The sequence below is a fragment of the Hypomesus transpacificus genome, chromosome 19, assembly GCF_021917145.1.
Source record: "Hypomesus transpacificus isolate Combined female chromosome 19, fHypTra1, whole genome shotgun sequence".
Taxonomy (NCBI): Eukaryota; Metazoa; Chordata; class Actinopteri; order Osmeriformes; family Osmeridae; genus Hypomesus; species Hypomesus transpacificus.
This window is the reverse complement of record NC_061078.1, coordinates 6,771,691-6,796,871: the sequence shown is the minus strand read 5'-3', so window position 1 is coordinate 6,796,871 and position 25,181 is coordinate 6,771,691. Positions and strand designations below refer to the sequence as shown.

The following is a 25,181-nucleotide window of genomic DNA, read 5'->3' as shown; positions in this document are numbered from 1 at the left end:
TAGACAATATATTGGCCCTGGATCAGATTGACCAGACCTAAATAAATATGCCTTTTCAACCGAAATATGACATTGTTAAACGTGTATCGATAGGCTAGTGGTCTGCCTAGAGTAGACTACAACACGGCATGTGTGTCACAAGCTTGACTATGGGACTGTACACTCGGCTCTCACGGTAGGAGGTAGGCTAGTAGCCGATAGGTAAACCTGTACAGTACAACAGCCACGCAGATCCACGGACTGGGAAAGGCACCGTTTATTATTTAGAAATTATCAGGGATTTAAGGATTGATGCAAAAGTGTATCTTCACGAAGACCTAATTCAAGTAACCGATCGACTATGTCCCCGTTGTGTGTCGCATTTTGGATAGTACTTTGTAAAACATGCATACAGGAATGTGCAGCTTTTGGGCGGAGACTTGAACCAACAGTACTAGGGCAAATGTAATGTTGCCTATTCACAGCCGAAACTTCGCATCTTTAGCCTACTCTGGCGATTAGTTTCGAGGTGGCGTGTACTACAGAATTGTCGCGTTGTTTTTGCCCTCGCTTGATGGGCTGTGTTTTTGTCGTAGAGAAGATTCACAAAGGAACGCAATGTAAAAAGCCTATCGACAACTCCTTCAATAGAAATTTCGGTGCATGCAGAACGAACCAGAATCGTGAGTTAAGTAGGCTACTAACACCGCAGCGCGTATAGGGAACGATCTCGGAACATTTACATAGTCTATATAACATTGTGTCAACAAGTAATGCTCTAAAGAAGACTTTAGTCACTTGTATCGTTTTTTTTTTATCAATGCTTGAGGGAATGCATTAGGTTGTTTTGTGGGGAAACGTGTTATGTCAGGGTTAATTTCTTCATTCGCCACTTATGGAACAAAGTGTCTTTTATCTTGCCGATACGGTGGATAGTTTGTCAGGTTAGAACCCTGGTGGTGCACTAAAAAGTTCCAAAGGGTGTGAGATCGTCGTAGAACAACCATGAGGAACACAGAGGAGGCAGAGGGGTTCGAAGGTGAGGCCTCCAACACGTCCATGATTTCAGGAGCTAGCAGCCCCTACCAGCCCACCACCGAACCAGTCCACTCCCGGAATGTTCTGGGACAAATCAGATGCGACATGGAGTATCTCAAGTCCGTCTTTGGCATGCTAAAAGCCATTGAAGTGGTAAGTTTCACAATATTAAACCACTAAACCAGCATAATGTAAAGAAACGCACATTACACACATAGTCTACCAAGTTTAGTGAGACCAACAGGTTTGACAATTTAAAATAGTATAACAATAATGTGGAGGAGTATATCATTATGATGTCATGTGTACCGTCAAAATAGGCGAGAATTGTCCATGACCTTTTCAGATTTGTGTGTGTGATTCATCTAGTAAACATTGTAGATTTATGTCAAAGTGCTAAATAAAAGAAAAGAGAAGCTGACCCCTTCTAGCTGAGGACTGAATATTTTTCCTTGGGTCAAAACTCACCTCCTACTGATATGTCGCTGACACTCATTTACTCATTTACTCATTCATTCACTCACTCACTCACTCATTCACTCCCTCACTCACTCACTCACTCACTCACTCACTCACTCACTCACTCACTCACTCACATCCCAGCATGTTCCACAACAGGGAAACTCAACTAAGGAAGTAATTAAGTTAAACAAGGCCTTTTTGGCTGCTGGTTTCCTCCCCCTCCTGTCACTCTGACTCATTTACATGCTTATTGAAGAGCTATTCCTTCATAAAGCATTCATAGCTCATTCATAAACCAGTGCCCCAGCCTCAACACATTTCCCCAGGCTGCTCTCCACACTCTATGCTATGAAGTGTGTGTCTGTGTTCCTCAGTATCACACACACCTGAGATGTTTACTAGTGTAAAGGTGGAGACGAAGGTCAGTCGTTGTGTCTGCTGTGAGGAACATTTTGTCTTCCTAGACTTTCACTGCAGAGTAGAGTAAAGTAGAATAGAATCACCTTGCAGTTATCAGAGATGAGAGGGTAGGTGTTCAGTAAACACAGCACAGATCAGATGTGCAGCAGGACCAAGGTCGTCTGTTTACAATCATCCTGAGCAAAAGTCACTCAACATGATAGTTTAATGTCTGCCTAGCTGGTTTGTCTGGTTTGGTCAGGCTGTCTATGGTGTAGAAGGAATGATAGTAGTCTCTCCAGTATAGCTGTCTAGTTTACTGCCTAGCCACCAGGAATTAATCCAGTCTGTCAGCTCAATTACTTAGTATCAGGCTTACTTGACCTTGGACTGAGCAATGTTCTGTTTCATGTAGAAGATAAGGTATGGTCTAGCCGGCCACCTGTCCAGCTTCAGTTACTTTCAAGTAGTTGATCTATGTGGGAATTCCAGGTGTGGCCTAGAAGGAGGTTTGTAGGTTGAATATTACTGCATGTAGGATATTTTTAACTGGGAAGTTTACTATTGCTGCTTATTTTGGTGTGCATTTAAACGGAAAGGTTGAATATTATTTAGAGGCTCTTGTGGAGGGAGTCTTTCTGATGAACTTACCAGATGCTCTGTGTGTTTGTGTGTCTGTGTGCATGCTTGTGTGTGTTTGAGAGAAACTCATGATTCTTTGGAGAGTTCTGTTCACCCAGCTTTTTTTCAGTGAGCTAGTGTGCAGATCTAGTTTTGGAGTTAATGAGAGTAGGTCTATGAGCTACAAGTTTAGGAGCTACTGTATAGGTCTAAGAACGAGTGATTAGGCTACGAGCTAGTGATTAGGTCCAGGAGCCATTGTGCGTAGTCATGGACACAGCAGATGGGGGCTGGAGGGGATCTCACCCCAGAGGCCATGATCACCATGGATGTAATCTCTCTTCCCTTGAGGAAGACAGAAAGAATAGAAGAATAATGGGGAGGGTGTTACTTACACGATTACCCAGCATGCATGGTGTGACCCCTCCCCTCTTGGTCTATCTGGCACCTGCTGCTCCATAGCCTGTGGAGGGCCTGCTTTTAGAGGGATGACATCATCTAATACTATAATACTACCAATGCTTGCCCCCCCCCCCCCCACCCCATGTCTTCCACATCACCCCCACTCCAAACCTGAACAGCTTGGGGCTATTTAGGGTTCACAGGTTCAGCACAGCTTAGTATATCATGTGTGGCTCTCTCAGCTGAAAAAGGTTAATGTTGTCTGATGATAACAGATGAATAACGAGGCTACTCTGCATATTGAGGTCACATGGTTGCCATGGCAAGCACTGAATGTCAAACACTCCACAGACCCTCTCCTGCATTCAGGAGACAGACAAGACATTGTGTAGTCGTGCAATGCATTGTATGTGTGTTTGTGTCTGCCACCAAAAAAATGTACAGAAAAATAGGCAAGCTGCTGACTGTCAGCACGTCATGTGACGGCTCTGTCAAAGCTGAGAAGTAAAGCATCTGGTTCAGACGTCTGATAGCTTCCCAGAAAGAGGAGGGAGGTAGAAAAAAGCGTTCACAGCTTCCCTAAAGTGTGATACATACGATGGCTTTCCTACCTAAACAGATACTTCTTGTCTTCTCTCTCTCTTTCGCTCTCTCTTTTGCTCCCAAGGACCTCTCTGTGAATTATCCATGGGTTTTCATTGTTTATACAGGAAAAAGTCACTGTTCTTAAGTGTGCTCTAGCTTCAGTTCCGACTGGTCTCTCTTCCTCAGTTATCAGGGTAACTCCTACCAGCCAGTCTCTTTTCCTCAGTTATCAGGGTAACTCCTACCAGCCAGTCTCTCTTCCTCAGTTATCAGGGTAACTCCTATCAGCCAGTCTCTCTTCCTCAGTTATCAGGGTAACTCCTACCAGCCAGTCTCTCTTCCTCAGTTATCAGGGTAACTCCTACCAGCCAGTCTCTCTTCCTCAGTTATCAGGGTAACTCCTACCAGCAAGTCTCTCTTCCTCAGTTATCAGGGTAACTCCTACCAGCCAGTTTATGGGGCTGATACTATCCAGCCAATCAGCCAGCCAGCTCATGTCAGCCCGCCAGCTCCCCCAACTAGTTGCTCACCTCTCCTCTATACCAGTCCCCAGCCTGTGGCCTGTATCTGGCCTTTATCAGAACTGAGCTGCAGAGCTACCGTCTGCCATCTATCCAGATCTGGTCAAAACCAGTCCAGTTGGACCCAGCCCAAGCCTGTAATACAAGAAGAGATGTGGTTTAGCCTGGCTGACTGGCTTTCTCTCCCTGCTCTCCTCTTCATGTGTGGTTTGTGGACAGAGGATGGACGTATAGCACCTAAATAACGCACAAACCACAGAATTCTCCCCATTCCTTAGGTCCACTTATGGACGTGGGAGAGAGCCCGTCCAGTTCTACTGTTCAACATTATTATGTAGAAGTTATTGTACACTGTAGAAGATTGTTGCTAACGAGCCATGGATGAGGCAACAAGAACAAAGCACATTGTTCGAGATCACCACTTTCACCCAGATAACATTATTTCCAAGTAATGTCCATGTTTTTTGTTGCAGGTCCTGTCCCTCATCGGTTTCATTTGCATCGAGACCATCATGCTTTGCCTGCCATGTGGAGGCGTCTACTTCTTTGAGTTTGTCAGCTGCAGCGGCTTTGTGGTGACCGGAGTGCTGCTGATCATCTTCTGCCTCAACCTGCATACCAAGGTCCCTCACGTCAACTGGAACCTCACGGTAGTTCACCACCACCGTACACAGACTCACACACACACAGACTCACACACACACAGACTCACACACACACAGACTCACACACACACAGACTCACACACACACACACACTCACATACATACACAATGCCAGACTTAATAGAGTATTTGTTAAGTAGCCGATTGGAAAAGCAGTGTGCTGCTGTATTCCATAAAACTCATCCCAACAGAGAGAGGAGTCTTAACTATTACTATCACATTGCATTCTGGGATGCATAGTACTGTTAGCTTGAGGCTGAGACTGTGGCTTCTACCCCTGGCATGTGAAGGCAGAAGGATGTTGGCGTTCTAGGTTAATCTTTGAGAGGACCCGATGTGCTTTCCACTGTTGCAGTCTAGTGTAGAGACGGGGTCTGTGTGTGTTATTTAAAGGCAGCGCTGCGTCTTGCTGGCTCCCAGACCGCTGGCCCTGACTTGGAATGTGAGAATGGATCTAGCAGAGACACTGGGGAACCAGAGTTAGGACCTACTGGGTTCTACCAGGTTCCACCACAACCTTCTAGGATCTGCCTGTGTATGTGCGTGTGTGGAAAGGAGAGAGACGTGTGTGTGTGTGTGTGTGTGTGTGGAGAGGGGTGGTGTCATGTGATGGGTTTTACAATGCATCCAATCACATGACAGCTGTGCCTTAGTCATGCTGCAGCACTTATTAACCCAGACTAGTCACACTGTGTGTGTGCACGTGTGTGCATGTGTGTGTGTTCTATAAAATACTTTTAAGGAGGTTTTCATTTGAGAGAATACTAATAATTGAACGTGTGTGTGACAGGACCTGGTGAACACAGCAGCCAGCACCTTCTTTTTCTTCCTGGCATCGGTCGTCCTGGCATCCCTCAACCACAAAACTGGAGCTGAGATCGCTGCTGTGGTCAGTACACCTCAAACACCTCCCCTCTCTACCCTCCTCATCTCCTCTTCAAACACCTCCCCTCTCTCTACCCTCCTCATCTCCTCTTCAAACACCTCCCCTCTCTACCCTCCTCATCTCCTCCTCAAACACCTCCCCTCTCTCTACCCTCCTCATCTCCTCTTCAAACACCTCCCCTCTCTCTACCCTCCTCATCTCCTCCTCAAACACCTCCCCTCTCTCTACCCTCCTCATCTCCTCCTCAAACACCTCCCCTCTCTACCCTCCTCATCTCCTCCTCAAACACCTCCCCTCTCTCTACCCTCCTCATCTCCTCTTCAAACACCTCCCCTCTCTCTACCCTCCTCATCTCCTCTTCAAACACCTCCCCTCTCTCTACCCTCCTCATCTCCTCTTCAAACACCTCCCCTCTCTCTACCCTCCTCATCTCCTCTTCAAACACCTCCCCTCTCTCTACCCTCCTCATCTCCTCTTCAAACACCTCCCCTCTCTCTACCCTCCTCATCTCCTCTTCAAACACCTCCCCTCTCTCTACCCTCCTCATCTCCTCTTCAAACACCTCCCCTCTCTCATCTCCTCCTCAAACACCTCCCCTCTCTCTACCCTCATCTCCTCCTCAAACAACTCCCTCTCCCCCTCCTGCACATGTACCTTCTCGTGAGGTCAACCCATCTTCTTTTACTTTGTGGTTTCTGATTTCCCCCTAGTGGATAATTGCTGCAAAATGACTGTGCTGCTCTGCACTCTATTCATAGACAGAAGACAGACATAAACAAACACACACACATTCACACAAACCATGTGCTGTTGCTGGGGGATTTCTGCTGAGTGGTTTATAGTACAGATGTTCTCAGCAGGAAGTCGCTAGTTAACATCTTAGGCTTGGTAAATCCCTAGGCTCTCCTGCTGTGTGTGTGCATTGATGTGTGTGTTGTGTGTCTGTGGGTGTTGTTGGTTATCAGGTGCCACACCTTGTATGTTGATGTCACTCCCTGCGTGTGTGTTTAGATCTTTGGCTTCCTGGTGACGTGTGTGTATGGCCTAAACACCTTCTTGGCTGTGCGGCGCTGGCGCCTCGGTGATGGTGGTCAAGGGGCGGTGCAGACCAGCGAGTACCAGCGGGCACGCACCGCCTCCCGTGGTGAGATGGAGGCACGGCCGGACTTGGCCTGAGGGGGAGGGACCCGATGATGAGGGGAGGGTGAGGAGTGTTACCATCGACCCGATCAAGTTGTGGAGATCCTACAAAGGCAGCTGCATGGGGTCAAATGTCTCCAACGTTGAAAGACTTCAAACTGCAGGGGAGACATGACCATATAACCTCCTAACCCTGCTGGCCTTAAAACATGGGCCCCTATTGTTGTCTGAGAGTCCCGACATTAAGAGAGCTAACATTTCACTTTGAACTATCCATCATTCTCACCTTTGATCTGGCTGGGTTGGTATCTAGGATTAATGACTGAATCTCATTTTAGTTTCCCATTTATTTGACCTTGAATGGGTGTTGTTTAGCTCCATCTCTGCTCTGTGGTATCCATGGCTACCTGAGTGGTTTCAACAGTGGAGAGGGAGAGAAAGAGAGAACATAGAAAGAGAGAAACATTTTATAATATAAATATAGTTTTGTTTTAGGCTGGGATAGAATGGGTTGTTGACAGTGAAGTGTTTTTGGGGGCAGATACTTGCCCTGTCTGGAGTCAGCTAGTGACATCTCCCTTCATATTTCTGAGGGTTATCTGTTATTAATGTCTGTTGGAACAATAGGTTTTATTCAGATTGGGGTTGCAATACTGCTACTATCCTTTTAAATACTCATATTATGAGTGGCTAAAGCATCAGGTGAGTCGGGTAAGCCTTCCATTGTGCCAGACAAGAACAATGGACCACACATAAATAATTTAAATGATTCCAAATAGTATGTACACAGGATGCCTCCAAACTGGGGGGCAACTACTCTTTCATTGGCTAGGACATGGTGCCTTCCTTCTATTTGGCCAGGACATGGTGCCTTTTTTCTCATTGGCCAGTTCATGTGAGAGGACCAATGAGCTGTCAGAGAACTCTCAGGTTGCGGGAAGACGAAAGTAACTGTGTCACAACTTTGCCTAAACTATGTTTTATATATATTGTCAGTTATGTAATAACAATGTACACCGTCTGTAATATTACTGTATTCAGCTACAGATATTTCCTCTATTTCTGAACACACATGGTCACCATGAAGACTGAAGTGCATAGATATGTGTTTTGTTGTTTGTCTTGGTGTTAGTATTTTTCTAAATATGAAGGTGCATTTTCTTTTTTTACTGTCATTCCATTGTGTGTAGTGTCTTGCACAAGTCCTTGCTGCTTATAGTAAGGAACAGTTATAATACCAGTAGTCTCATACTGATCTAGAATCAGATCCAATCCCTGATATATTGGTAATGAACCTATTCAGAAGTTACGACTAATCCTAGATAACAACTCTTACCCTGGGGAGCCTTGTACAGAACACTGAGCTATTGGACACATACAGGCCCTGGCTTTGTCTGGCTCTGTTACTACAGGAGCAACACTGAAGAGCTCCCCCCCCTGTTCATGTGTGGCACTGCTCCAACTCAAGCAATGTAACCAACTCCATTCCCTATCGGAGGACAAAGTGGACCAAGAATGACTTTTTGGGATGGGATGTAACAAATCTGAAATGTTTGATTTTTATGAACTGAACTGACCGTGATAACTGTTAATAATAATTGATGGATAGACAAGAATAGAGGAGGATGAATAGACAATCAAATGTTTCTATTTATATTTCATTGTAATGAAGAACTGAATTGGTATGAAATGCCTGGGCTTCTCCGTCAGGAATGCCATCCCATATATCTATCAATACTTTGTACCACAGTCGTGTTATGTACTGCATCATACTAACTCCAATTTAGAGGGCACTAGCCGTAGGAAAGTTATCTCTCGCTAGTTGGCTATGATGTCATACAACACAGATTAAGGTGACATCTGATTGGATGCCTTCAGCACTGCATGGATGGAAGCTACTAGAAGCTGATGATGCGCTGTTAGCAAGTTTGAGTGTGACCAGAGCCTTCTGTTGGAACCAATTAAAAGGCTTTATGTATAACCTTGAATTGACCTTTACTGTCAGGCTTGCAGTCCCTTTACATAGGTGGCCCAAGTGCTCCTTCCACATGCCTAATATGGTTTAGTAAAAGTGGACTTTTGAAGTGAAGTTTTTTGCTTGTATTCTCTTTTTCAAATTTCCTCTTTACTTTGTGAGGTGCTTGGTAAATGATAGTCAGGTGTCCCCGGAACTGGAGGAATCAGCCGTCCTTTGTAAATCTGTATTTTTTGTATTTAAAACATTCGCTACAGATTAAACAACACTAGTCTATTTGTGACACTCCTTGTCTTACATTAAAATGATTAGACACTCAGCTTGAACATGTTTGATTTTTTTTGGAAACAATAACAGAAATATATTTATCCCAGAAGCAGAGTCAGGAGGATCCTCTCTCCCTGGATCTACACGGCTGGCCTTGTTGTGAACAAACCGGTCATGTCTTCAGAGGCAACGTGATTGGTGTACCATTTACAAATGCAGTCAAACACCACATATACACAGTGTACATTTCACACACACAATCACAAATGAGAGGATTCTAGTGCAGCTCAAACAAACAAAACAACTGTGACAACAAGTACGGCCAAAAAGAGATGCAAAATAAAAAGGAAAGTTGCCACAACTTAAAATAGGAGGTGAGTTTCTAGGGGAGGAGGACAACGTTAAAAAGGCTGATGGTGATGTGTGTGTGTGTGGGGGGGTTACAATATTGCTAAGGGAGGGGGCATTGTGAGATTTGTAGAAAAATAACTTCTAGGAAACAGTCAAACAAGTTGAGCTTCAAGAATATCTAGAATATCATTCTCATTGCGTCTGTGACCCCTTCACACCACTATATTGAGCACAAAACCAAAATAAAGGAAGCGAAGAGGGGATTCCCCAGCGTCATATTAGTAGAGCAGTTGAAAGGAAATTTTTCCTAGTGATAGATTGTTATCCTAAGCATGTGCCACATTTCATGGCTCCACTAGACCCTGGACCTGTAGGACTGGGAGATCTTCTGGAGCAAGGTTAAACATGTTTGGTTGAGGGAGGAAGGAAGCAAAAATGGGGCGGGTGGTGGGGGTTGGAGGATAGGCGCATTTCCTGTTGGCCTTGTTGAAGGGTCAGAACAGTCCCTGGGGGGTGGGGCTCCTCAGTCAGAATCATCATCTGAGTCATCATCTAGGACACAGAATGGCAGTGTCATAGATTAAAGATTAGAATTGGGAATTAGTTCACATGGAGCCTGAGTAAGAAATGAGTCCAGAAGGAACCTTAATGAGTCTTTTCAGTACCTGAGTTATCAGGTGGTCTGGATGGCTCATCAGAGCCTCCTCCTCCCTGTTTCAGGAAGTCTGCCAGTTCATTGAAAATGAAGTAGAAATCTAAAGCAAAAACAATGGTGGCTATGAAGCCAAAGACCTGGAGGGATAAGAGGGCATGGATGTCAAAACAGCTGGGAAACACACAGATACACAGACAATAACTTTTAGAAAGGTAAGTTTGTGTATGTATTGTTCACCCCAGCAGCTTTTGAGGCTCCATCTGTGTACTTAGACACTGAGATTATGGATATGATGAAGAAGATAATGGATGCACTAACACAGCGGAGGAAATCCTTCAGAAAGAGACATCAACAGAAAGCATTAACATCCATGTACTCCAACCCTTACCTGAACCCCAACTCCAACCCTAACCCAAACCTGAACCCAAACCCTAATCTTAACCCAAACCCTAACCTGAACCCAAACCCTAACCTTAACCCAAACCTAACCCGGATCCAGATCCTGCTTTCTCCAGGAGAGACAAACTTTAGGGACTCACCGTGAGCGGCCAATGGAAGCCCTTGAACTTCTGGTTAATCTTGGTGGAGTAGGCAAAGAGGATGAAGAGGGCAGCCAGGAACTCAATGAGTGGAGCCGAGACAAAGGATGCTGCCGTGGACGACACAAAACACACGAAACAAACAAACGACAGAACCTGATAGAGAAGGATAAAAAGAAGTAAAGAAAGAAAAAGAGAGATAAACAAATAATGCAAGATACAGAGACAAACAATGAAATAAATTGTTAAATTCAAAATATCAAGGCAAAATTAACAGTACTCGATTACTGACACAACTACGTTTTAACTATGCAAAGTATTTTTTTACTGCTGGGTAATCCCAGCAGTAGAGGAAGTGAATCTGAGCATTGTGATTAGCCAGCACGAGTGTTAAAAAATCTCCATTACTTTATACTTTAAATGCAAAGAATTTGTCTGCATCAATATAAAAGTAACCCACAAGGCAAGCTAGCAAGTTTGCTGCATGACAACCCTGTCTTTACTGGTCTTAGTACAGATTCTCCAGTCTACAGAGACTTGACCCTTGAGCTATTACACTTCCTGTCTGCTGCTATAAGAAGATGCAGCTGTTTCATGAACCCTGAACACACAAACTTACACACAAACACTAGCACCCTACCCACCTCCACACATACAACCTCATTCAAATTCATAACTTTGGTGCCATTCTTGGTGAAGCCCAAAGACTGTTAACTCTCTGTATAGACAGGCAGCTTGTTTCTGTAAAAGGGTCAAATGAATCACAGCTAAGCCCTCCAGCCTTCTCCATACCATACCCCACTCCACCCTACCCTCCCAGACCTACCGCACATACACCCCTCACCCCCACGTCAAGACCTAACTACCTGCAACTATACTCACCCAACCCCCAACCACCCTTTAGAATGTTGTTTAGACACTGTACCAATATGCTATCAATTTACTGGAATTCCACATCATGTTATTGGTGTGTCCTTGGAAAAGCTGTTGCCTACACTTGGGTATACATACAGGAAGAAGAGGGCAACAGCAAAATTGAGTCAACTGCAGACAGGGCCTGGTGTCTGGACACACTCTAAAGAAGGATGTCTTGGCCAAAACAAGAATGTGTTTTGCCTTCACTAAACCAGTCAAATGTTCTGTCTCTGTCTTTTTTTGTGGGATGTGCAACCATAATCTTATTTTTCTTCAGCATGTAGATCCTGTCTGACATCAGCTGTACATTAGATGTCACAAGACATACACTAAAGCTTATTCCATCTGACGCACATACCCACTGGAAGATCAAACAGACAGGTTAGCTGTCTCCAGTTGATCTCAGTTACATTCCCAGTCCACATACAGTATCAAGTTCCCTGACAGAGTCAGTTACAGTACAGTTAAGTAGAAAAACATCAGTATATTACTGGTTTAGTCATGAGTTCATCCCAGGGGTTTCCAACTATAGCAGGCCAACACGTTTGTGTGTGCATGTGAGAAGATCATCACAGAGACAGAGGAAAGAGAGCTTGTATTGTTCTCTAAGCCTGATTCTTTTACCTTCAGGACAGGAAGCCAGCTGCCCTCAGCAGACCAAGTCAGAGAAGAGAGTCAAATGCTATACTGAAGAATAAGAGAAGGTAGATAGGGAAAAACACAGATTAACAGAGATAGGAAGGGTCTAGACAACGTGGTAGAGAGGATTAAAGGGTTGAAGAAAGAGATGGAAAGTAAGCGAGTGAGTGAGAGGAATAAGACAGGGAGAGAGAAAGAGAGAAAGAATGAAAAAGAGGGGTGGAGAGGGGGGTTCCTGGCCCACAACAGGAAGAGCTGAATACCATCACATGACATCCATCAGGACCATCTCCTTCTTAGACAGACAAGACACACCCCTTTCTTCCTGTACCTCATTAGACATATTAAAACGATACTTCATAAATTATCTGGAGATACATTAGTTTGGGAGAACTACATTTTTTATGTGCTGATGTCAACACGTATCAGCATTCATCTAATACACCGCTCATCCTAATTCTGCTGTCACTGTGGCCTCATTAGAATCGGAATTAAAAGTTTTAGCAGGCCTACTACTTCAATTGTATCACCTGACTTCCCTGCATGCTCTCTCCACGTTCGAAGCACATAGCCTTTAAGTGTTACCCTTTAAAGCCTAAAGTTTTGCAACACTAAAAATTCATTTGAATGGTTTGAATGGTAAAAGAACAATTTCGATTCAAATGTGTGAACATGCACAGATCTTTGACGGTAGTCTAAATCTTCCTACAATTGCCGTAAGGAAGAACCAATTTTACGCAAGCTTGACAGTCGAAACAATCAAAATGATCGTATATGCTACTTTCAATTAAAAGTGAGAAGCTACTTTACCACTTCTGATATAAGAAGCTGTCCTTTTCGCGAACAGGCGAACTCTTTTGTCGGGAGAATAGAGAGCATTGCATTCTGGCGCGGTTGCGTCGTTTCGGGGGCCTCAATATCCCCCATCGCGGAGAATATGTTTTATTTCGATGTTATTTCCCGTTCAGACCAGTGAGCTGGAAGTGATAATAAAGTGAAAAACGCTATGCAAGTACAATTGCGTGATGCCTCTTGGTATTGAAACGGAAACGATGACAGTGCGGATTGCGGAAACGTAGGGCACAAAAGCGCAACATCTGCAACATCCAGATGTTATGACCACTATGTGAAAAGAGTGAGCTATTGTGCAGTGGGCGTCCCGCTTCGAAGGGGTAGACCAACTTTAATTTGTTTTAGTAGAAACAATACAAAATACATCTGAGCCTACGTTTTTATTGTTGCTCAGTAAACAAATGCAGACATACTAATAATTAGAGCTTATGCTTAAACAAAGTAACGCAGTTTCAAATGTATTTTTAATGGCAGTGGTTTACAACATTTAAACACAAATCCATCTTATCAGTGGTAAGTTTGTGATCCATTAACTCTCATACTCCCAAAATTCATAGTACTCCCGTTCCAGTATCACATGTCAAAGGAGGAAATTATGGTAGGAGGGGAGGGAATAAGAGGCAGGGAGGGAGAGGAAGAGAAATAACCAATGGGTCTGAGTTGTCTGCACTGCACAGCTTTATTTGGTTTGTGATCTTGCTTGGTTGAATGTTATCCTCTTGCTGAGCAAGTAGATGTCGGCACTCCACAGCCCTGCTAACAGGAGACCAACAATCTGCAAACAGGACAAGCATTGTTAGGACACGGTCTTTGACAGGATTCACATTTAATTAGTGGGTAAATGAGTGTTAGCGAATGCGGGAGTGTGTATGCGAGAGAATGACCAACTGACTGAATGAACAATTGATAGCCCTTACCCCTCCAGCCAGCATGCCTCTGACGGTGTAGGTGGACACTGCCATCAAACTGAGCACCAGCACAATACATGCTGCAACCACCGAGTTGAACACGTCCTGAGATTGCCGTGGGGATCAACAGAACACATCATGATCATCACTCCAGACCCTTTTTGCATTAAGCGTGCTATTCTCTTTATGAATTGATCATTTATTCATACTAGACAATTGTATACATTTTGGGGGCTCATTTAAAAGACCTTTTCATAAAATGCTTAACAAAAAAAGTGAAGAAATTGAGTGTGGTGCAGGCCCAGTGTGGACCCTCTGGTGGCTCCTTACCACGAGGGGCCAGAAGAACAGGGTGAACTTCCTGTGGAGCTTCAGCAGGTAGAGAAGCAACAGAGCCAGAGTGACCAGCAGCTCCATCGCCATGGCAGCCATGTAGACTGGTGGAGAGGCCACCGCAAAGCACACAAACGCCACAAACGCCATTACCTGAGACGCGAGTCACACGGGAACATGACACAGATTCTTTATTTGATACTGAATTCAATGCTGAATGCATACTGGATTCTGTACTGTCTGACGTGTGCAGTGCTCTATTTGATGATGACTTTCATGTATTTGGTGCCACCTATTGTCTAAACTAAATTTGAAACAAAATTCTGCAAACATTTCACCCTTGGCCAACCTATTTGTTGATTGGTGGTAAGTAGTCATGCTTAATGTGCTATAAACACTGTGTTGACCTCAGTTCCAGTACATAGTACACAGTACAGAGCATGCCTTTGGTCATACTAGAAATGATCTTACAAACAGGAAGAAGGAAATGGAAGTAGTTCGGTCAGGTCTAGGACATGATTAAACATAACTCTCTAAATCTGTTCTCCTATTCTCACACACTTCTTATCAAAGTAAAACTAAAATATGTTCTGTCAGTTTCAATTTGAGTATATAGTCCCTTCCTTTCCTCAGTCACCATGGCAGTGTGGTATCAACTGTGAGGCTTTGGATTCTGTCTCACCATCTCAGCCAGCTTGAGGCACCCCCGGTTGGATTTGAGGAAGGCCAGGTCTATCTCAATGTTGCAGACTGAGGTAGGACTGGATGGGCTGGGGGCACTGGAGGAGACCTGTCCGGACATGCTGGCAGTGGTAGGCTTCTGTGTCTGCAGTTACTATAGAACCTTTCCTCCCTTCCTCATCTGCCAGGTTCCTCTCAGTGGCAGGAAATTACAGTGTCGTACTGTTGTTATTATTATTGCAGTTGTCTCAAGGGAGCTCATTAAACTATTGTGCAGAGTTTAGGCACGTAAGCAATGCAAACATATATGTATGTTCTATTCTATTTTATTCTATACTATTCTACACGAGCCTATATACTGATGTGGGACCAGGTGCTAAAGACGTTTGTTTAGAGAGAACTGTTCCCAGATCAGCTTGGACCATAGAGTTAATATAACGGGCTTGGACGCCCACTTCTCTAAAGAACAATTGACGATGAACAGGAAGCGCTTTATGACACGGAACTAAAACACCACGCGAGAACTGCATTAGCTGCATAGACTTAGCTGTTAACCGCTTCAATACCAAATACCCGGTTGACTGTAAAAAACATCTTCCGTACTGCACGTCTGACAACTATGCAAAATGTCCTTGAATTGTTCGTTTAATAATATATTGCGGAGAAGCGTGACTGGACTGTCTTCAAATTGGACTGTTTCATTGGCGCATGTCGTATCTTTCCATAGTAGCATATCGCAGAGGAGAACTCATAGCAACAATACACACCACATTACAAGTAGGTGCTCGAGGCTGTGTGCTAAAATGTATCACTATGAAGTTCGCGGAGAGAAAACGACAAAAATGTCGCTTTCTCCCTGCGAACTACTACTAATAATGATGTAATCACTGCTTAAGACTTCTTCGTACAGCTTTCTACTGTAGCCTTAAACCAGCTGCACGCTGTACGAAAGCACGAGAGAAGGAATAGAACCAAGCCCGGTCATATCCTAATTGCCTGCCTTTCTCTTCCCCCCACTCGTCCTCCTCCCATAACTATCTTCTGTGTCTTTGACTTAGCGTTAGCTGCGTAGCTGACTGACTGAGGCAGACCAGGACCTCAGTTATCTCCAGTGTTTCCCACACATAGACTAATTTGTGGCGGTGCGCCACAGAATCAACACCGGCCGCCACACATTGCGTTACGTAAAACATTTTTTTTATCGCTATTTAGGTAAAAACACGCAGCGTATTCGTTCAGCTGCATTTCCTTTCCCCTGCTCTCCCTCCGTCTCTTTCACGCACGCGTCTTTCTCACATACACACACAGTCACTACGTCAGCACACGTTAGCAACAATGCATACGCCGTTCTAGTGAGACCGACAGCTACATCAGCGAGCCTTCAGCATTAGTGCCGTAGCTAAAGGTCTAGGAAAGTTGAGGCTACTTTTCGCTAGGTACCGACGGACATGTCTTAATCGAAGGTTCCCCTTCGTTCTTTTGGTGAGAAGTTTCAAGAGCTAGCTACTTACCCGGCGTCATGGAGCCGACCAGTTAAATAGTTATTTAGCACCCTGTATGCAGCGTCGCTACCTGCATATGCAGAAATTATTTGTTTGTTGTTGTTGATTTTGTGAATTATTTCGACCCCCCCCCCCCCCCCCCCCCCCCCCCCCCCCCCCCGCCACATATAGTTTTCTAATCTGTGGGAAACACTGATCTCATTATGTTGTCTTCCTCCCAAGGGAAGCTGGTGCGTAATGGCGAGGAGAAGAAGGCCGTGGTCAGTATTTGCCTTGTTCCTACTGATTAATTTTTTTTAATCAGAAATCCAACTCGGATTACTTTCGCATTTTTTTCAGGTATTTTTGTATTTAAATAGACGTGGACGTGACCTAAACCCCAGTAGCCTATATGTTTGAAACTGAAGTTATACCAAGACATAAACCTAGAATTGTATGTAATGCACATCGTTGTTGATTTCAGATTTGTATTGAGGGCAACATTGCTAGTGGAAAGACCACGTGTCTGGAGTACTTCAGTAAAACCAACAACATTGAGGTGAGATGGGGAATCAAAGCCAGAATAAGAAAAGTGGTTTGTGGCTGACTTGCTAACCTCTTCCTGCTCTTCTTCTTACACGGCAGGTGCTGACAGAGCCTGTGTCCAAATGGCGAAATGTTCGAGGACACAATCCCCTGGTGCGTAGCCATTGCTTACCTTGCTCAGTGTCCTCTGTTAGGGCTGTAGATGAACAATAAGAACCGTGTGTATCTTCATGACTGTAATAGATGGAAGATGACAGTTGTTTGTGTATCTCTGTCTCTCAGGGGCTGATGTACCAGGAACCTACCCGATGGGGCCTTACTCTACAGACCTACATTCAGCTGACCATGCTGGACAGACACCTGTCACCTACAGTAGGTAGACTTAATGGACCTCTGCATGAGATACGTTGACCTGTGAGGTGTATTACATAGTATAACACAAGTACAGGGTCCTCGGGGTGTCCTCACGCCTCTCAGAGATCCAAACATGTCAAGCCTTGTGACTGACAGTGTTGCTGTGTGTGTTGCTCTCCAGTCAGCCCCTGTGAGGATGATGGAGAGGTCTATCTACAGCGCTAAGAACATTTTCGTGGAGAACCTCTTTAAAAGGTATGTCATTACGGCTAAGTCCAGCTGTGGACATGTGTGGGATAGTGCTGCTGGGTGTGTTAGACCTAGACTGGGGGAACGTATGGTCCTGTTGAAACACTACAGGACTGAGACTACAGACCCAGGACTACAGACCACAAACTAAAAACCTGATACTGCTGAGCTGTGTCTACAGGCCTGACTTGAGACTACAGTCATATTTTATGTTCTGCAGTGGGAAGATGCCAGAGGTGGATTTTGCTGTTCTCAGTGAGTGGTTCGATTGGATTACACAAAACATCGCCATACCAGTGGACCTCATTGGTGAGTTTACGAGCTTAAATGACACTGCTTAATCGCGTCAAACACGCTGCTTTAAACAATACCTTAGGATCATCATCTTCCTTTACGTGCTGTTCTACTAATCTTTGTTCTAAATTGTTATGTCTTTTTTTTACAGTTTTGTTCTGTTCTATTCTTTCCTATTCAGTTCTATTTTGTCCTGTTCTATTCTAGTGTACCTGCAGACATCCCCGAAGACCTGCTATGAGCGTCTAAAAGATAGATGCAGGGAGGAGGAGAAGGTCATCCCTATGGTAGGAGGATATTGTTTGAACTTGGTTGGGCATAGCCCTTTTTTGCAAAACAATAGGCAAATGCTGTAAGTGGTTTGTCATAAGGGGCTGCTCATTGCTTTGCACAAGAGTCTACAAGCCTGTTATCATATTCCACCTAAAAGAAAATGAAGAATATCTAGACTCTAGGGCCCCTGTTTTCTCAACAGGAATATCTTGAGGCCATTCACAAGCTGTATGAAGATTGGCTGATCAACCAGACCACCTTCCCACTTCCTGCTCCAGTTCTGGTGAGTGACCAATTACATTCCGCCATATTGTCAAGTCACCCATGGCGTCACAAATCTTCAGATGTTTGTCCTTGTGTCATGATATAGCTGCTGTGTTTTTAACGATGCTGTCCCTGTCTCAGGTTATCTCGGCGGACCACGACCGTCAGAAGATGCTCCACCAGTATGAGGAGAACCGGGAGAAGATCCTGGCTGCCAGCCGTGTCTGAGGCTTTAACCAGAAGAATCAGCCAAGCAAACAAAACACACAAATCTTTTTATCAGATGGGTTTACATTAGCTATTCTGAATAATGTATAGGCTGCGTACCGTGAAACTAAATTATTTCTGTAGTTAATCAATGTACATATATTACTTGACTTCATGGCTCACTCATTGACTGCCGAAACAGAGACATGGTTTTCTTATGTGATAATATCACAGTTACACTGTTTTTAAGATGTCTTTCACAATGATCACAAAGATTAAGGCTCTTTGCGTTCTGTCTTTAGTGAGAGATTTCATGTTTCACACATCTGTTACTTACCTCACTTGAAGTTCAGTTGCATCTAACATTGACCAAATTAGATGTTTATTTTATTTGTATTATATTTTATTTCTACAGGGAATTGTCTGTTCACTTTCTTTGACCAAATTAGATCAAGTCTTTGCTCCAGACATAGGGTTACATGTAGCCACAGGTTAGTCATGACCCCATCATAAACTTCACTTCCATCCCGCTTTGCTGTGCACACAAACACCCCCTTTCATTACACTTTAGAGAATATGATTTGATCTATTTATGAACATTTTACCTTTTTTGGAGATTGAAGCTTTCAATGTTGTTTGTGAATAAGCTTGCAGACCATAGTACTGTCCTGTGCTTACCCCTACAACCTGTTCATACTGTTTGCTATTATTTTAAATGATTAAAATAATGATTAGTAGACTTATGTACATAACTGTACTTTACTTGAAAGAAGTCCAAACACTTCAAGCCATTTGAATGAGACGAGCACATCTGAGGACAAGCAAGCATTTTGGTTTTATTCAATGATCTGTGCATCAGTCATAATGAACGATCTAGCAACAGTTGATGTCTGACATTCATGGTTATAATCTGTACACAATTGTATAACTTGTCAATACGTTTCATGGTCTGAGTAAGTGCTGTTAGTGCTGTATTGTCATAGCATTCCCTTCTGAAAGGCTCCCTCTGAGTCGCACCTTAATAGGAAATCCCCTTTGGCACCAATGATCTCATTTCCTCAAAGAACAAACAAAGCAATGGACTAAAACATCCTAATTATATATTATTTAAAGGGGATTCAAGTAAATATTGTTACCTGAGAATAATCTGAAAGAAAATATATTTGCAACCTGAGATACTGAGCACATTTTCTTGGACACAATGTCAAGTAAATGAACATTGTATCACTTTTAAACACTGAAACGCATAAGAGAGTTCTTGAAAATAGGATTTTTGATAATATCACTTTTTGTCATGTTCCACCATAACATAAGTTTGCAGCAAGTCATCTTCAGGCTGCTGTATGGGGCTCCTGTGCTGCTGCACTCTGGGGCCCACCACTGCCTGGTGCTGCACCTCCATGCTGGGCCCTTCCATAGCATGCTGCAGCTGCGCCCTGGGGCCTACAACTGCAGAATACTCCATCTGCGCCCTGGGGCTCTTTGTTGCCTGACTCTGGTTCTGGCTGGGGTCACACAGCTCCAGGTGACAGGCTGGGACGTACACAGAGTGAGGCGGCTCTCTGAGGTTGTCCATGCCCACTCCACAGCTGTTGCACCCTGGGATATGACAGACAGGCACCAGGGAGGGATGGCAAAGTATGGGCGGGGCCGGGCTCCTGTTGGAGCTTTGGTCAGGGTGAGGATCAGGGGTTCCGGTCTCCTCTATGGGATATCCCAGGTTCTCCTTACACACATACATCTGGCCCATCCGCTCCGCTAGCTGTCTGACTTCCTCCTCCTCTTCCTCCTCCTCACCAGCCTCAGTCCAGGCCTCAGTCTTAGCCTCAGACCCAGCCTCAAGCCCACCCTGCTTCTCAGGGCCCTCCTGTTCAACTCTGCTCCTTAAATCCTGTTGAGGAGTGGGTCTGGGCAGGGGGTTCTGACTGAGGGGCTGCGTAGGAGGGCTTTCGGCTGCTGCAGTGTGTAAGGTGTACTGGGGCCCAACCAGTTGACTGGCTAAGCCAGACGTAGCTCTGCCAGGCTCATCAGCCTGCTGCTTCTCCCGGATGCTCTGCGCCGCTGGAGGCCTTGGGATTTTACTGAAGATGCGCTTCTGTCTAATTGCCAGGTCTGGGTAGTTGCACTGCATCTCCAGGTGGAACCGGTCTTCATTCAAGGCTGTACTGGAGGGTCTGAGGCCTGGGGAGGGGCTTTGTGTGGGGGGCTTAGAGGCAGCCTCCAGGGGAAGGCCCACCTCAGGCCGCCCTGGTGAGCTCACCTGGCTCTCTTCGTTCTCCTGTGGACCAGGAGCCACCAAAGGGCACCCAGTACAGAGCTCTCCCTCCACAACGTCCTCCTCCTTCTCTTGTTTCTCCCTCTCAGCCCTCCCTGATGCTGGTTCCTCGGGACCTGTGATGCTGGGAGACGTGCCTCTCCTGCACAGGATCTCAAGGCACTCAGGTTGTGGACTTTGACTCATGACCTGTAGCAGGTGCTCACACTCCATCCTGGCCAGGAATAGGTCAAAACCGACTTGGATGACCTTCTCAGGGTCTACAGAGTCAGCCAGCACGTACTGTGTGTCAGACTGGGGCTGGTAACCCACTGTAGCCAGGATGGCTTGAGTGATGCTGAGTGGCAACACAGCTTTGAGACAGTAGACAAACGCACCTGTGTAAGTCTGACAAGAAAGATGTAACATTATGTTGTTATATTACGAGAATATGTTTAGTTAGCGACAAAACAATACTGGGACTTTCCCTTATACATTTCATCTACCATCACGCACATGCAAGGTACTGTATACACAGGTTAACTAAGAATTTGCATTTTATTTTACCTTGAGGCTCTTTATTTCTTTCTTCCATGGGTAGAGAAACAGATTGACACAAAGCACCTCCAACATTTCAGTAGCTTTGATGAGTGCAGCAAGTACACTCCGACAATCTCTGGAGCCTATTTTTGAACATTCTGACACGATGTGATAGAAGTCTACTGTACGAAACCTTCCCGCGGGATCCGAATCTGACAAGAAGCGCACAGCTTTCTCAGTAACCGGAGTCTCTTTACACACTTCCGGGCTACCAGTTTGTATGTAATAATCTTGATATTCTTCAAAGACAATGTGACGGTCATCTGGCGTTTGGTCAGGACTGTTCGTCATGGTTTTCTGAAGAAATACAAGCCGTGTTTGGTTTTAGAAATGAAACGAGGAAGTACATTTAGTAAGTGCCAAAGGGATAAGCGAGGTAGGTTTGTCATGAAGAAAGACGAGGCGGAAACAAAATGACACATTGTCGTAAACACTAGTCAGGATACATATGATTAGCCCATATTTTATCACGTAGGCTACGTGAAGTGGGACGTTACACACACAGCACACGCCTTACAAATTAAGTGTGAGGAGAAAGAGCTCAATAAGTATTGAAGGAAAATCATAAAAACACACAGACATAGATAGGCCTATGCTTTGCCTTCCTGGTTTCTGGTAATTGTGGAGCAACATCAAGCCATTATGCATTTTTACCGACTAAACTTGTATTACGAATACTTTCTGTTTCCTTACTGGCGCTATTGCACAAAAGTTAGCCTTATTTGTTTGACAGTACCAGTAGATGGCGCAATCGTCTTCAAAGATCAGATCTGTAACATGAATAACTAGGATTAAGTCATCATATTACTTTCTTTCTTACAAAAAATATTCTGGTTCTGCAGAGCTCTTTTCTAGGAAGAAACAAAAAGTTTGAAAAGGTCTCAAGGTTTTTTTATATATATTTTTTTTAAATCTCAGCAGACTTTCGGTTCACTCCTGCAAGCCAAAACATCCACACTTCAGACTCAAGTCAGAGAAGTGATCTTTATTTACTTCCCTCTAATTAGAGAAATTATACATAAACGTTCTAAGACGTAGCCCAAGTAACCATTGACAACTGTGACTAATGAAACAAGAATGATTGTCACACAGGATGGAGGGAGAGTAAAACCACAACGACAGTCTTGTCCCACAGTTGTCACAAAAACGCTAAGCCTACCACCAGCCAGGATGACAGGATACAGTCTAGCAGTGTATGCTCTAACTGGAAGAGCTATACATTTTTCCTCCAACCATGCTCCTGTTTGTGTGATATGTTCCAATCCAAATTGTGCACACAAGAAACTGATAATTAGCTGGTTGACAAGCTGATTCATGTTAGATACAAGGGGGGCTGGAGTGAACACCTACAGGATGAAACAGTAGTTGTCCAGGAAAAGGGATGGAGACCTCTGGTGTTCTGGTTAAAGCAGCCAAGCTTGTGGTTCTGGCTCTGGGGTAGAGCTGCCTTCATGGGGACACAGCAGGTCTTATAGAAGCAGGCTATACCGCACCCTTCCTCTACACCAAGTACAATACACAATCTACCATCTTTCACTGCCAAGGGGCAGAGGAACATATTATTCTGACCTGTCGAGGCTACAGTTTCTGTGCATACCGTACTGTATCGTTATCTTAATAATCCACATGAAAGATTAGCTTCAGGGGTGCTGCTTCACCAACATTGGATTAGGATGAGCATATGCTACATACAGCAAGTGAACATTCTCCCAGTGTTCCGTGGAGAATAGAGTGGCACTGAAGATTGACAAGAATTTGTGTGTTGTGCTATGTAATAGAACCGTAATCCCTCTACTCACTTCCCTCTACTCATCCCCCCAAAACCCCAGCCAAATTAGAAAAAAACTGCCTGGAAAGAAACAGCCAGGCTACCTCGTACATCTCTTAAACTAACACCAACATTCAACAAATGAACACTCGGCAAAACATTACACTTGTTATCTAACAATTGTGAGGTCTTTCGTTTCAGTTCCGCATACTTAGAAGACAGGACAGTAATAATAACAACAGACTAACAGACCACAACACATTTAGAACCCACTTAGAACAGTAAGATACAGTATTTTAGATAGAAAAGCTCTTATACTTTAATTCATTGCATTACATTTCTATGGCTACGGTGTTAGGCATTCTAACAGTCATGGTGCTCGACAGGCGTGTCCCCAACATCTCTAGGAGAGGAAAAGTTGTTGAAACATCAACAGCTGAGCCACATAAGATACTTTTTTAGAGAGAAATATAAAGGAAAAAGATGTGCAACTTTGAAAAGACCATGATGAGTCAGGCCCATACTGATGGAGGATGTGACAGTAATAATGGTTTGCATTTGGCTACTGTTCACCAAGCCCAGTGCTGTGTTGTATTTGTATTACAAACATGACTTAATAATATACTCCATAATATACTCCAAGTTAAACATTCTGAAGCATATAATTGTTTTTCCAGCATATTAACACTGCACCATGTAACTGGGCTGGAGGTGTTATCTAAAGGGGACTACTTTGTTCAATGGATGTGTCAAAGTTCTCATACTTAAAACAACATCAACTGTAATAACATACTGTATATTTGTGCTGATAATAAGTGAGAACTTGGTGGTGATACATGGCTGTTGAGCTTCAGGAATGCTGCCTTGAGGGCCTTGACCTAAACTATCCAGAACATCTCCTTGACAATCAAGAACATATCTCCATTATGGCAGTGGATTAATGTGGACATGGTAAAGTATTGCATCCATGGTAAAATACTACATAAAATGTGGTAAGAAACTACCATAGAAAACTACCATAAAGAATTATGATTGGGGTCCATAGTTGACTATTATAGCAAATTATAATAGAGTAGTAGTTAGCTACCACTATAATTAACCATTGCAGTAAACTATAGTAGTAAACAAACTACCATAGCAAACTACCATAGTAAACTACCATAGTGAAATATGAGAATCCAAACTACAATAGTTGATGTTGAGTATTTCAATAGTAAACTTCCATAGTAAATTACCATGGTGAACTATGACTTGAGTCCATAGTTCATCATTGAAGCAAGCTGTCTAAATAACCAAACTATGATTTTAAACTATAAAAGTAAACTACCAACCTGATGGTGCTCACAGTGATTGACCTCACCATGGAGGGCTGATCGAAAGCAACAAAAGAGGAAGGAGGGAGGACAAGTCACCACAGCACATGTGTTGGTCTGCATTAGCCTGCTAAGCTGACGTCTGAGTCCAGTCCTACGACATGGGGAAAGCAATGTCTAACACGTGTCTAAAGCACGTCTCCAAGTATCTGGGTAAGGTATTCTACTGTGTGAGCATGAGGTCATGGGAGGTGGAGCCAGAACAGTCTGTGTCTAAAAAAGCCCTGCTCCACAGTAGAGGGCAATGCCAATAGTGCACACTCAGGGACCATGCCAGTCTACAATGCAGAAAGGAAGACCTTTCATGCAATAGTGCAAAAAACGTAACTCACTATTGAACAAACAACGACGTACTGCCATTAATCAAAGGAGTCTTAAAGACCTGCTACATACAGAGCTGTAATGTTATTGAATGAGGGAAAGATCAGTCTTTTGGAACAACAGGATGTGTTGGAATGGAATGTGAGATTTAGGAAGGCGCTAACGGAACATTCTACAGTATCTGTGTGTTAACTCTATGTCAACAGTAAGAGGGACACTTACTACAAGCATCTTCATTCTGAGAAAGGAAACACTACAACCCCCACAATGCACCAGTGACAAGGAATGCCTATGTTTCCATGGCGGTGCGGTGCCCCAGGGTTAAAGGGATGATGCGGCGGACATATTGGGATGAAGACACTTATCCCAGAGGTAGGGTCTGTG

The 25,181-nt window shown here is 44.1% G+C and overlaps 5 protein-coding genes across 8 annotated transcripts; 2 read left to right on the top strand and 3 right to left on the bottom strand.

Annotated features, from left to right (window-relative positions):
* The first annotated feature begins 146 nt into the window (after positions 1-146).
* Positions 147-8,999, top strand: cmtm4 (CKLF-like MARVEL transmembrane domain containing 4). Its single transcript, XM_047042470.1, has 4 exons — positions 147-1,170; positions 4,481-4,657; positions 5,463-5,561; positions 6,570-8,999. Exons 1-4 carry the CDS (start codon positions 985-987, stop codon positions 6,732-6,734), a joined length of 627 nt encoding a protein of 208 aa, XP_046898426.1. The 5' UTR covers positions 147-984; the 3' UTR covers positions 6,735-8,999.
* cmtm3 (CKLF-like MARVEL transmembrane domain containing 3) lies at positions 7,855-13,160 on the bottom strand. Of its 2 annotated transcripts, XM_047042471.1 has the most exons (5): positions 12,850-13,160; positions 10,486-10,641; positions 10,184-10,279; positions 9,957-10,083; positions 7,855-9,843 (listed from the first exon to the last, which is right to left on the bottom strand). In XM_047042471.1, exons 1-5 carry the CDS (start codon positions 12,964-12,966, stop codon positions 9,815-9,817), a joined length of 525 nt encoding a protein of 174 aa, XP_046898427.1. In that variant the 5' UTR covers positions 12,967-13,160; the 3' UTR covers positions 7,855-9,814. The 2 variants fall into 2 exon arrangements, with proteins under 2 accessions (XP_046898427.1, XP_046898428.1); XM_047042472.1 differs by lacking the exon at positions 10,184-10,279.
* A 102-nt stretch (positions 13,161-13,262) lies between these two features.
* Positions 13,263-15,306, bottom strand: LOC124482036 (proteolipid protein 2). Of its 2 annotated transcripts, none has more exons than XM_047042360.1 (4): positions 14,815-15,306; positions 14,130-14,285; positions 13,784-13,904; positions 13,263-13,666 (listed from the first exon to the last, which is right to left on the bottom strand). In XM_047042360.1, exons 1-4 carry the CDS (start codon positions 14,932-14,934, stop codon positions 13,485-13,487), a joined length of 579 nt encoding a protein of 192 aa, XP_046898316.1. In that variant the 5' UTR covers positions 14,935-15,306; the 3' UTR covers positions 13,263-13,484. The 2 variants fall into 2 exon arrangements, with proteins under 2 accessions (XP_046898316.1, XP_046898317.1); XM_047042361.1 differs by having other exon boundaries at positions 13,271-13,666; positions 13,809-13,904; positions 14,815-15,302.
* A 30-nt stretch (positions 15,307-15,336) lies between these two features.
* Positions 15,337-19,185, top strand: tk2 (thymidine kinase 2). 2 transcript variants are annotated; one of them, XM_047042358.1, is made up of 11 exons: positions 15,337-15,590; positions 15,872-15,917; positions 16,511-16,575; positions 16,779-16,853; positions 16,940-16,993; positions 17,123-17,212; positions 17,376-17,449; positions 17,664-17,752; positions 17,945-18,024; positions 18,213-18,293; positions 18,416-19,182. In XM_047042358.1, the coding sequence occupies exons 3-11, from the start codon at positions 16,519-16,521 to the stop codon at positions 18,500-18,502; spliced, it is 687 nt and encodes a 228-aa protein (XP_046898314.1). In that variant the 5' UTR covers positions 15,337-15,590; positions 15,872-15,917; positions 16,511-16,518; the 3' UTR covers positions 18,503-19,182. The 2 variants fall into 2 exon arrangements, with proteins under 2 accessions (XP_046898314.1, XP_046898313.1); XM_047042357.1 differs by lacking the exon at positions 15,872-15,917 and having other exon boundaries at positions 16,538-16,575; positions 18,416-19,185.
* A 112-nt stretch (positions 19,186-19,297) lies between these two features.
* si:ch211-189a15.5 (spermatogenesis-associated protein 2) lies at positions 19,298-21,779 on the bottom strand. The gene is made up of 2 exons (XM_047042356.1): positions 21,303-21,779; positions 19,298-21,143 (listed from the first exon to the last, which is right to left on the bottom strand). Exons 1-2 carry the CDS (start codon positions 21,624-21,626, stop codon positions 19,764-19,766), a joined length of 1,704 nt encoding a protein of 567 aa, XP_046898312.1. The 5' UTR covers positions 21,627-21,779; the 3' UTR covers positions 19,298-19,763.
* Positions 21,780-25,181: the final 3,402 nt, after the last annotated feature.